We start from the raw sequence: 12,080 nt of genomic DNA on the forward strand, positions 1-12,080 counted from the left end.
TCTAGGCACATTGCTCTTTATCCACAGCACCTGTACTTTAACATTTTGAGGTCTCGCCTAGGCAGCGCATGCGCTGTCTCGTCGAGAGATGCTGTATACTGTAAAGTGGGGGAAGCTCTGCCCACTTCCCGTTTATCTTTATGATTGGCCGAAATCTTAAATGCTGCATTGAGATTGGTTTTCCGCAAGTTAGTCCCGCCTCCTGACAGCCATGTCGTTATTTTTCTTCTTCCATGGCTATCAGCTACTTCACTTTAAAAACTATTTTGTTCCCCTGCCTGCCCAGTTCCCTCCCACAGTCCGTGACTTATCTGCCCACCACAAACCCCCCCTCCTCCCGTTCGTGCCTTTTTGGACGCCCGCACTTTTGTTTACAATGGTCTCGCATAAATACGAGTCCTAATGCATTTGTAAATGCTTGTTTTCTTCTGGGATTGGCTGAGTGCATTCGCACTCTATTTTGTTTGACCTGTCCTGAACACATGCGCAATACAGACGTTACCTGGAAGCGGAAGCACGGCTGTGAGAAGAGTCAATGTCAGCAGCAGCATGGAGGCTTTAATGCTAATGCGTGTCCTGCGGTGCGCTTTACCGAGGGCAGGCAGGAGCCTCAGCTTGCAGCCACGGGGGATGAGGGGAGATAGGTGCAGCTTTACAGAGGGCAGGCAGGAACCTGAGATTCCAGACACAGGGGATGAGGGAAGGTATGTGTAGCCTGTGCAGGGCACCTGCTAGGAAAAGGAAACTAGCAGGGTCAGAAACTGTAAAACAATCGACCCCAGGCAGTTCTTTTTCGGCCCGTGCAGCCTCCATATGGAATGTCCGAATCCCAGATCTCGCCCTCTTGACTTGCTGCTATGACTCACAAGAAACGCAAACGTCTTCAAGTGAGTCGCACCTGTTTCCAAAGTGCCTCGCATTCAGTGATTCCCCAGGCGCTACGGAATGTGCCCCTAATGTCTACAGTACGTGTTTCCCTTGGGAGTAGCGCTCCTTTCACAGGCTGTCTCTGCTCTCACCGCGCGCTCCCACCCCAGGCTTGCTCGGCTCTCAGATTTTAAAGTTCTTTTTTTTAATGCTATTTGTTTCTCTGGGGTGTGCAGTGCACACACCTGGAGTCCCTTAATACAGGCACTACTGAAAGGAGCTCACTCCGCGGAAGCGCTAGAACACTGAATGGCTCTACGGGAGAACGCTCAAACTGCCAAAATGCCAGAGCACGGACAGGGCACTGTTGAAATCTCGACCCAGGCAGTTCTTTTTTGACACAACGTATCCACAAACTTGAGGAAAAGTTGATAAGGGTAAAAAGTGAGGCTCCCTATCAGCGGGAGGCAGGAGTAAGGCGTGGTATCGCCGGATCTTCACAGCGCACTGCATCCACGAGATTCAGAGTATAGGAGGCATGTTGTATTCTTAATATGGTACAATGTCCAATATCTTGTTTTAGTCCTTTAAATATAATGTTCCATTTATGGTTCTAGCGTTGCTATGTTCGATGACATAGCTGTGTTCACCTGCTGTCAGTTGCATGCTGGCTGCAGTGGGAACACCAACGTTCTCTCTGGCGTTTCGAATAAAATACGTACTTTATTAAACTAAACCACGTGTAGAAGATTACTTTGACTACAACAGATGGCGACGATCAGCTGGCAAAGGAAGGGAAGCGAAGAGTGAACAATCTGTTCCATTGGTCAACGAGAACCCATATGTGCATATGAAGCTACTGGAATCGACTTGAAGCATGAAGTAAGGAATCGACCTGAAAAGTGTGTTTAGAGTGTAAATTAATTCAACTGGAATAGTCATTGAACGGGAATATTTTTGTATCAGCATCACGGTGTGGATTGACAATTGTGTATGCACAGCGACTTTGAAATAAAGAAAGAAGAGCGGACTTAGATTATTGCCGAGGAAACATCTCTGTGGATTATCGCGGCGCAAACAATTGTTTTCCGAAAGGTAACAATTAGTATTGTATTCATTGACGGTACTGATAAACATATTGTTATTTGAAGTGTGACAGTTACTGTTTAAACGTATACTGGACAGCACGCACTCCACCATTCCATCTACTCGTGACCATGGCATCGATGGAAGCTGTTGTGTTCTGGCATCCTTCAGCCTGACACCAGATGACGCTCGTAAAGACGACAATGCTGTAAACGTGGTGAGGTGGTAACGGAATGACGTATAAAGCGTAACAACGTACTTGGCGGCCATATTGAACCTTCAGAGACTGTTACCAAGGAAACGTATCACACGCTATTCGTCGTTTTTTTAATGTGTAAAGCGCATTGGTTTAATTCAATATCGTCAGCAGAAAAGAAGAAGATACGGTCAGAATCGACACACAAACAAGATTTAAACAGGCAATTCGAATACAGTATGTAAGTTACAAATATCGGAGCACATTTTAAAGGGATATACTGTCGTGGATATTGACTATTCATCAGCAATTGGAGCACATTTTTTAAAAAGAAATCTATATTGGCGGATATATTGACTATACATCAGTTAATTGCTGAGTTTATTGATTATTTATCAGTGTATTGTCCTTTATAATTTGTTGACTCAAGCATTATTTTTTTTGCTTTCTTATTCATTCTTATTACAGCAGGTACACATAGGGGTTGCAATTATGGAAGCTGCAACTGTAATACCACCACCACCTTTGTTTTTACAGCAACTGGGTGAACCCCCTACTGAGTGGGATGAGTGGATACAGATATTTGAGAATTATATAGAGGCATTAGATGGTAAAGATTTTAGTGCTGCAAGGAAAAAAGCATTATTGTTGAGCACCTTGGGGAAGGAAGGTCAACATGCTTTTAAATACTTACCTGTCGGTACAGATACTGAGGGAAGAGCAATTTCTAAATGTTTATATTGAGGTGAAAGCAAGATTGAGAAGACAGTATGCTAAAGAGGTAAATATCGTTATGAGTAGACATAAATTTTATATGCAACCTCAAAGGAGTGTTGAAACAATAGACCAGTTTGTAACATGTTTACGTGAATTATCTCTTAAATGCCAATTTGGTGGGATGAGGGAGGAAATGATCTAAAGTGCCTTTCTCAACCTGAAACTACTATACAAAATAAAACCCTTCCTCCCACCCAAGGACCTTCAACAAGCCACACAAGCATGGTGCTCTCCAGAATAGACTATGGGATTGCTGCCCTGACAGGGACAGCAAAATCTCACCTCGCCCCCCTGAAGACAACCTTCAATGCAGCTGCCAGAATTGTTACGGGAACTAAGAAATTCGAACATATCCCTCCCGCTCTCAGAGAACTTAAATGGCTCCCAGTTGAGATGCGAGCCAGCTTTAGAACAGCCTGCCTCACGCACAAAGCTCTACCCACAGGCAAACCGGAATACCTGGCCGCCAAACTCAAAAGGGCCGGCCAGTCCAGAAACCTCAGGAGCTCCAACTCTCTACCACTCATACCGCTAAAAACTCGCAAGCAGAAAACCGCAGCCAAATCATTTGCTGGAAACGCACCAAAAATCTGGAACTTCATCCCCCCCCCACATCAGAACAACCCCCTCGCTTCCAAAATTCAAGACACTACTCAAAGCCCTCTTCCTCGACCGCTCTCAAACGAACCGATAGAGCCAAGGAAGTTCCTCAGCCAACGCTCCACCTTACCTTAATTTGGGACCGATGACACTGTCTCGGATCAAGAAAACTTTCTGTGTACGAACTAATTGAACAATGAATATGCTCAGATGATCGTCTGGTTTGTCTTGCACCCTCCTCCCCTTTGCCCCTTCGCTTATGTACCTGTTCCCGACCCGGCGCGAACCTTCATGCTCTACCTATTACCTGTACCGTCTATTTGCACATAATTGTATATGCTGTAAAGCGTTCTGATACCCCTGGGTCCAGCCAGCGCTATATAAAACTCCTAAATAAATAAATAAATGAATGAATGATCAGAGATCAACTCATAGTGCAGTGTCGCAATAAGAAAATGCAGGAAAGATTATGGGCTGCAGAAAACCCTATGTTAGGAAATGCTATTGACATAGCTAAAGTAGTGGAACAGTCAGATGCATGTATGAAAGAAATGGAGAAGAAAGAGAGTCCAACAGGTGTAACATGCGTAGGACAAGATGAAGCTGCTGCAGTGAACTCAAACAAAAATGGTGAGATGGGTGGAAAGAAGGAAGTACCTAATAAGAAGTACAATAGTAATCCAGTGGTGAGTTTAGAACACAATAAGGCATATGAGAAAATGTGTACTAGATGCGGCAGCACATACCATACTGCTGAATATAAAAGATGTTATGCTAAAGACAAAGAATGCAAGAAATGTGGCTACAAAAGGCACTTTTATAAAATCTGTAAGACTTATAATAGACCTAAGGCAGCTGTAGTACAAAGTGCTGTAACAAATGTAACATCAGTATGTGACGTAGAAGGTGCAAACAAAAACTTGTGTGTGGATGAGGAAGACATAACAACCACACCAAGAAGAAGAATGAGACCTAAGGCAGTGTTTTTGATACAAGGAAAAGAAACTGAATTAATGGTGGATTCAGGTTCATTTTGGACAATCATTCCCCAATTGATGTTTAAACAGAATTGGTCAAATGTGAAATTACTTCCCAAGGATATTAATCCTGGAGGATATCAAGGGAAAAAATAGACATCATAGGATACATGTTAACAGGTATTTCTTTTCATGATAGATGTGTGAAGGGTTAAGTTTACAGGGCCCGTAGCGGACCACCGATATTGGGTTGGGCGTACCAATATGATTTACATATAATTATAAATCCTAGGGCAACCCACCAAGTAATGGTTGTTGATGAAGTCACTACAGAAACGATTGTTGAAGGAATGAGTAATTTGTTTTCGGAAGAAATTGGTGAACTCAAGGGATATGTCCACAAAATAGTACTCAAGCCTGATGCAGTTCCTATGCAACACAAGGTACGAAAGATTCCCATCACTGCCAGGCAGGAAGTAAAACGCATGCTTGGTGAGATGGTTGAACAGGGTATTATAGAACAAATTAAGACCTACAGTTGGATTTCACCAGTTGTGATCACGGGAAAACCTGACAGAAGTTAAAGGTTCTGTGTGGACTTGCGCACTCAATCAAAATATAGTTGTGGATAATTTTCAATTGCCAAATATAAATGAATTAATTTTGTCTTTGAAAGGAGGGAAATTCTTCTCAAAATTGGACCTACGTGGCGCATTTCACCAGCTCAAATTACATGTTGATTCTAAACCATTAACGGCATTCATCACTATGGAAGGAGTATTCCAGTTCACTAGAATGCCAATTGGTTTGGCGTCTGCTGCTGGGGTATTTCAAAGTGATGGGTTCGGTTTTGAAAGGTAAAAAGAATGTTGTTCATTTTCAAGATGATGTATTAGTATTTGGTGATACAAAGGAACATCATAACTTGGTCTTGAAAGAAGAATTGAGTAAAATGGATAATGCTGGTTTAAACCTTAAAAAAGAAAAATGCAGATTTGCTGTGGAAGAAGTAGCATACTAAGGCTACACTTTGTCTGCTGCTGGGTTTAAACCAAAACGTGATCTTCTAGAAGCCATAAGGAAAGCTCCTGCACCTTTAGATAAAGACCAGCTCAGGTCTTTTCTAGGCCTCATAGAATACTATGCCAAATTTGTATATAATTTTGCAGAGAAAACAGAAAAGATTAAAATGCTCTTCAGTAAGGTAAGTTTGTGTGGTCTGATGAGCAACAGGATAACTTTGATAAAATCAAGAGTGAAATTTGTGAGGTAAAAATTCTGACTACATTTGACACCAAATTGAGGTCAATTCTCACTGTGGATTCTAGTGCTGTGGGGATAGGAGCGGTCTTAGCACAAATGCACACTTCAGGAGTAAAAACTGTGGCTTTTGCTTCAAGATCCCTAACAAATTCTGAAAGGAATTACTCTGTAATAGAGAGAGAGGCTTTGGCGGCAGCATGGGGAACGGAGTATTTTCGCATGTACTTATGGGGTTTTCAATTTACATTACAAACAGACCATAAGCCCCTTAGCAAGATTTTATCTCCTGGTGGTGCAGGTAAAGGGTCAGCAAGATTGGCTAGGCTAGCTGCCTGTAAGAATATTTATACAGAATTGAACATATTGCAGGATGGAAGAATTGTCAAGCAGATGGGTTGTCCAGGTTGCCTCTACCGTGGTATGAGGTAGATAAGTTAAAAGTTGAGTCTTTTCAATGTGAAGGTGCAGTGGCTGCAATTGATGAACTGGTAGAATTGTGTGGTGGAGCTGTTGATAAGAGTCAGTGGAATTAAAGTATGTCCAAGGATGAAGTTTTACAAGTGGTTAAAGACCTAATTGTCAAAGGGGGCAGGCGTGAGAGTACCCTTCCTATTCCTGTGAGGCCTTTTGTAAAGGTTCTGGAAGATTTATCTATATTTGATAAAGAGGGGAATGTTATAATAAAAGAGGATAAATGTATTCCCCCACAAGATTTGGAATTTGTTTTGTTTAAATTGACCCATGAATGTCATATGGGTCAATCCTTCACGAAGAAAAGGTTAAGGGAGCATTTCTGGTGGCCTGTCATGGACCAACAAGTCTCTGATTGGGTTGAGAGGTGTGTTGAGTGTATGGAGAGTGAAAAAAGGTTGAAGGTGGGTAACCAGTTGCAATTGGGTAAGATTGATGATCCGGGTTTACCTTGGCACACAGTGTGTCTAGATTTTATTGGTCTGAACATGGATTTGAAATTTGGTGTAGTAATGGTGGAGGTTACGTCCAAATGGTTAATTGTGAAATTTGTAAAGGAGATCACCACAAAGAACACCATTAATGTCCTGTCTGAAATCTTCAGGGAAGAAAGTTATCCAGTTAAATTAATCACCGACAATGGCACACAACTAATTTCTACAGAAATGACCACGTATTTAAATTCTTTTGGAATTGTACATACTAGAACATCTTTATACAACCCACAGGGCAATGGTGTTGTGGAAAGGGCCAATCGCATGGTGAAAGGTGTAATTCAGATGGCAGTAGCAAACAGAGGTGATGTAAAAAGTATAGTTAATGATTTGGTATGGGCTTACTGCACAACAGAAAACACGGTTTCAGGGAAAGTTCCTTTTGTTGTTATGAGGGGGCGTCCTGACCGCACTAAATTAAATCCAGCATGGATGAAAGATTGTCTTGGTTTGGCGAATCTCAATTACGATAATGTGAGGGATAACAAAGTTCCAATACATGATGGGAACATAAAACCCAATGACTTGGTAAAAGTCAAACCTGGTCGTATCAGTGCTGGGTTTACTAAATTTCAGGGTCCATACAAGGTTAAAACTGTTCACAGAAGATATTTCACTTTGTATAATGGTGAAAACTGGAATTTGAGAAGAGTTGCTCTTTACAAGAAGAGCAAGAGTCATGAGGTGAATGGTGAGGGTCAAATGGAAAGTAATATTAATCCTCATTTTCTCACGAGTGATGATGAAGTTTGTGGGAGATCACCTACTGTTGTGCCAAGAGAAAATGGTGATAATATCACTAATAGAGTCATGTCTTAAAGATTAAGATGTCCTCCCAGATATCTGCAAGATTATGTATGTGGGGATTTTTTTAATGTGTCGCTGACATGTTATTTCGTATTTCATCTATTTGTTTTGTAAAATTTAAATCCTTGTTATTGCAATAGGTGTTATTGTTATTTGAAAGGAGATAGGATGTATTGTATTCTTAATATGGTACAATGTCCAATATCTTGTTCTGGTGCTTTAAATATAATATTCCATTTATGGTTCTAGCGTTGCTATGTTCGATGACATAGCTGTGTTCACCTGCTGTCAGTTGTATGCTGGCTGCAGTGGGAACACCAACGTTATCTCTGGCACTTCCAATAAAATACTTACTTTATTTAAATAAACCACGTGTAGAAGATTACTTTGACTACAAAAAGGCACAGCGTCTTCTAGGCGCTAAAAGGGAGCCAATGCACACCCCAATGCAGCTTGCAATGGCAGTCAGTTGATAAATAAGACACAAACTTGGCTACAAATGTTGCCCCCGGGTCACAGCATTGCTGCTGCCCCCTAAGAACACACCACTGGTCATGTTTGCAGACCGGGCTGATCACCGCATGAGCCCCACCCACCTCACCACATAACAAACGTACTGAGAGGGGTTGGGAAAGAATGTCCCATGGTGCTCCTAGGCCCCTCGGGTTCCCCACCGGCTGGAGTGGCAGCATTTCAATATATCTGAACCAGCAGCATTTCAGAGGAGGAGGGCATTGGACATGTGACACTGCTGTACAATTTACGTTTTTGCCAACACAAAAATTAGCTTGTGCACTTTTCTAGTTTTTATGTTGTTTCTACTTCTAAGGTAGGAACCGTCTTTTCTAATTTAAATAACAGAGTACTGTTTGTTACAGCTGTTGTGGTGCAGGGGCCCGTGCAGTGCATTATAGACCAGGTTTCCCTCTCCTGAAGGGGTTTTCAGTTGGCTTTTACTTTACGCCATACAGTGCAGAGGCCCTTGTGTTCTGTGTATTTATAAGCAGTTGCAGCCAGTGCTGGGACCGGTTCCTTTTGATTTGCTGGTTCCGCCTGCGAGTGATTATGATATGGGAATCTGCCCTTTTAAACTACCACGATGTGGTGCCGCAGGGGGACAGTATATGTTTCAGCACCCACGCTAATGTGCTGCATAAATGTGCTGCATGAATACATATAAGAACCCAATTGCGAGACCGATTGGCATTGCCAATGCTTGTTTTTACAATAATTGCTTTACGCAACCCTGTATTGCATTGGGACAGGGGGAGCATGCTTAGAAAACCAACTACACACTACTGGCGCGGCTTAATTATATACACTCCTCCAGTCGAGACAATTGGCATTAACAGGCTTGGGTCCGTCTCACCTCAATCTAAAGGGTAGGAAGTGAGTCCCTTTTAAATATTTCCATAAAACATTACTCAATGTAAGTATTGATTTTTTTTAACGGTCAACGGTGACGGTACATGTGTCTGTTTTAATAATCAAGCAATAAAGATTATTACTTATTCATCACTGCTGCAACACCAGAAGTACTTGCATCAACTGTTAATGAACATTTTTACACCACTTATAAAAGGTTTTAGAACTGGTGTAGTAATAATCAATGTTTTCACTTGTGAAAAACCTTTGTATTTACACGTCAGGTAGCTATAGCAACAATATGCCAACTCTAATTTACGGCCAGTAAGGAAATTAAAATATATACCAAGAACAAAGCATTCTCTCGATTTCCATTTATACATTTGCAAGAACTTAGCCAGGAGCCTACTTTCGGGAAGGGGAGCAAACTAATAAGTGACTTTATGGGGCCTTAAGCGTTTGCATAGCATCTCCCAATGAACAGCAAACTCTTGATAACACTAAGAAAAAGATACTACTATAGATTAATTTATCAAAATAATATAGGGCTTTTTCGCCCTCTTCTGTACAGATTCGGGACAAAAAAGGTATGCAATGTGTTCACCATTCGTCGCTTGAATGAGAGGAGGGAAAATTGTTAAAGCATTTACAGCAACCTCTCATGATAGAGCTAAGAAGATGCCTGGGGTGACACCTTTAGATGCTGCGCTGTCTCCTTTACCTGGAGGTTGTCTTCGAATCCGCCCCATTCTGCTGCTGTCATGGTCCTGCCTCCTCCGGGAGCTGCAGGGGTAGTCATGCTGTCCCCTGGCTGTCAATCCCCCTGGCAGGGGGTGTGTTGTGAAAGTCCAACCTCAGGATCCAGGACCCCTGTCGCCCCTATTCGCCCTCTACGGGGAAGGAGTGATGAGGTTGGGACGTGAGAGTCCACAGCTCATTCCCAGACCCGGAAGTAAACAACCTCTTCTGACACCCGCAGCAACACAAATGAGGACGTGGTGACGGTCCGGGGTTTGGGGGCTGTCTCGCGAGATTATTTAGACACAATTCTTGAGACTGTTGTATATTGCTAACAGCCGGGAGGCCTATGGGACATCAAGAAAGCGGCCGTGTTGGAGAGGAAAAATTTGTACAGAAGTAGTAGTCGTACCTAAAAAGAGTGCTTCATAAATATTCCGATAAGAAAGATTTTTTGAGCTCCAAAAATCATATTTGGAGTTAGATTTTGTGTTGAATGTTTCGCTCGTAACAGTTACGTAACGCAGAAGTAAAGACAAAATGGCTATCAACAAAAACGTGGGCACCGAGAGACTTGCACATTTCTTGGGTATCGTAAATGGTGCCTTTTAATGTGGCCGCCACCCTTGCTCTCGTCCTAGGGTCGACCCTGTTCACAATGCGTAAAACGACGCCATGTTGAAGGTGACAGAGAGAAATTAAGGGATGTTTTCAATAGGTAAATAATTATAATTGCTTTCGAAAATAGCTGCCCGAGTACCCTCAAGCAATCACAACATGCGGAATTCCATATATTCTAGCGCCTGGCAGGTGCTCAGCGAAGTCCAAGAGGACGTTTGCTTATCTATGAAACAAACTCATATTGCATACATCATACCAGAAATATGAGTGGACGATAATATATGAAACGCACTAAATATGATAACTCGCTGGAAATATGTAGTGGCTAAAATCTCTCTGCGTGACAATAACACTGATAGAGAGCGACGCCGTTTCAAAATGGCAGCCAAGTCCACACAGCTGGGTCGCTGATGCTAATGCTACTGTTGCCATGGTGTGTGAGGCTGTCTCGTGCGCAGTCCTTCCCGTTGGAAGGCGTTGGTGTAGACAGTGAAGAAGGACACGTTGTTTTGGTAGTTTGACGGCAAATATGGCGGCGCCCGGCAGCGTGGAGGAGATGCGGAGCCGCGTGGTGCTAGGGGAGTTCGGGATCCGCAACGTGAGTGTTTTCACACACCGAGATTAGCACCTCCTGACCTATGTAGCTGACAGTCGTCGCAGAGTGATTATGGGCCGCCATAAGTCATTTTCTATAGTAATCTAGGGGCAGTAAGATGTACGTGTGTCACTTTCGGTCAGTCCTGGCATGTGTTTATTTTAGACTGGGCTACTGATTTTATGTGGAAGGGAGCACTAAATTATGCGGTGGTTAAATAAATTAGGCGACAAAAAAAACAAATTATGCGGCTGTTGTGATGAGGAAGAACAGGTAACGAAAGCAGACTTTGACGTGGTTTGGGTGTAAGTTTAATATCAAGATAAAGGAGTCCATGTCCTATCTCCACGAAGTCCAAGCTGCAACTGGCAAGGTTGGTGGATGCCATGGAGAAGCATGCTGAGCGTGAGAGCCATCAAAAGTAGACATTCACAAGCATAAACACAGATCGATGCACAGGACACACAACAAGGTTTCAAGTGGGATGCAAAAACAGGGGGGGGGGAGGGGGGTCATTCATAGGGGCGTGGCCGCTCTAATTAAGGGCATGGCTTAAAATAATTTAATAAAAAATCTATACTGAGAATAGTGTGCTGCCCCATTGGTATTTTGCTACTTCTGTCCATTCATCCAGATATATACCATAATTAGTACCATTACACCTACAACAAGCCAGGTCTATTGGCTTTGTCAACGGTTGTAAGTTGCATTAAAAATCACTAATTCGTCTACCACTACCAAAGATATTTTCACCATTGTCAACGAACTTTCTCTACCTGACAGTCACCATCAAATCAGCACCAACCCTGGATCTCTGTGATGCTCTTAATAACTTTTTCATCCAGAAAATCTCCACTATCAAGAAGAGTATTCCTCCGTCCATCCCCCGATCAGCTTTGGGGACTTCACCCAAAAACACTCAGTTCCTTGATCAAATTCCTCTGATCTCCATAGAAGAATTTTCTATACTTCTAAAAAAGGTCAGCTCGGGTTCCCCTTCAGATCCCTGCCCCCCTCCATTCCTCCAAGAAGCCTTTCTCTCCTGCCCCGATCCCCCGCTTGCGTTCCTCAATAACTCATTACAAACAGGAGTTGTCCCCACCTCCTTTAAAGCAGCTGAGGTCATTCCCATCCTGAAGAAGCCCCATGCCGATCCAACCAATCTCACTAACTATCGTCCCATCTCTCTCCTTCCCTACTTGAGCAAGATCTTGGAAGCCCAT

The 12,080-nt window shown here is 42.8% G+C and overlaps 2 protein-coding genes across 4 annotated transcripts in view; one reads left to right on the forward strand and one right to left on the reverse strand.

The window, feature by feature from the left end:
- The window catches only part of YIPF3 (Yip1 domain family member 3), a 115,054-nt gene extending 104,798 nt beyond the window's left edge, over positions 1 to 10,256 (reverse strand). The window contains exon 1 of one of the 2 annotated variants that reach the window (XM_085610320.1): positions 9,625 to 10,256. In XM_085610320.1, the coding sequence (XP_085466446.1) occupies positions 9,625 to 9,702 (78 nt within the window). In that variant the 5' untranslated portion in view covers positions 9,703 to 10,256. The remainder of the gene's footprint in view (positions 1 to 9,624) is intronic. The other variant, XM_085610319.1, reaches the window with a different exon arrangement.
- Positions 10,257 to 10,668: 412 nt separating this feature from the next.
- POLR1C (RNA polymerase I and III subunit C) overlaps positions 10,669 to 12,080 on the forward strand; it is a 59,193-nt gene continuing 57,781 nt past the window's right edge. The window contains exon 1 of one of the 2 annotated variants that reach the window (XM_085610322.1): positions 10,669 to 10,860. In XM_085610322.1, coding sequence (XP_085466448.1) covers positions 10,792 to 10,860 — 69 coding nt within the window. In that variant the 5' untranslated portion in view covers positions 10,669 to 10,791. The remainder of the gene's footprint in view (positions 10,861 to 12,080) is intronic. The other variant, XM_085610323.1, reaches the window with a different exon arrangement.

Source organism: Triturus cristatus, chromosome 6 (genome assembly GCF_964204655.1).
Source record: "Triturus cristatus chromosome 6, aTriCri1.1, whole genome shotgun sequence".
Classification (NCBI taxonomy): domain Eukaryota; kingdom Metazoa; phylum Chordata; class Amphibia; order Caudata; family Salamandridae; genus Triturus; species Triturus cristatus.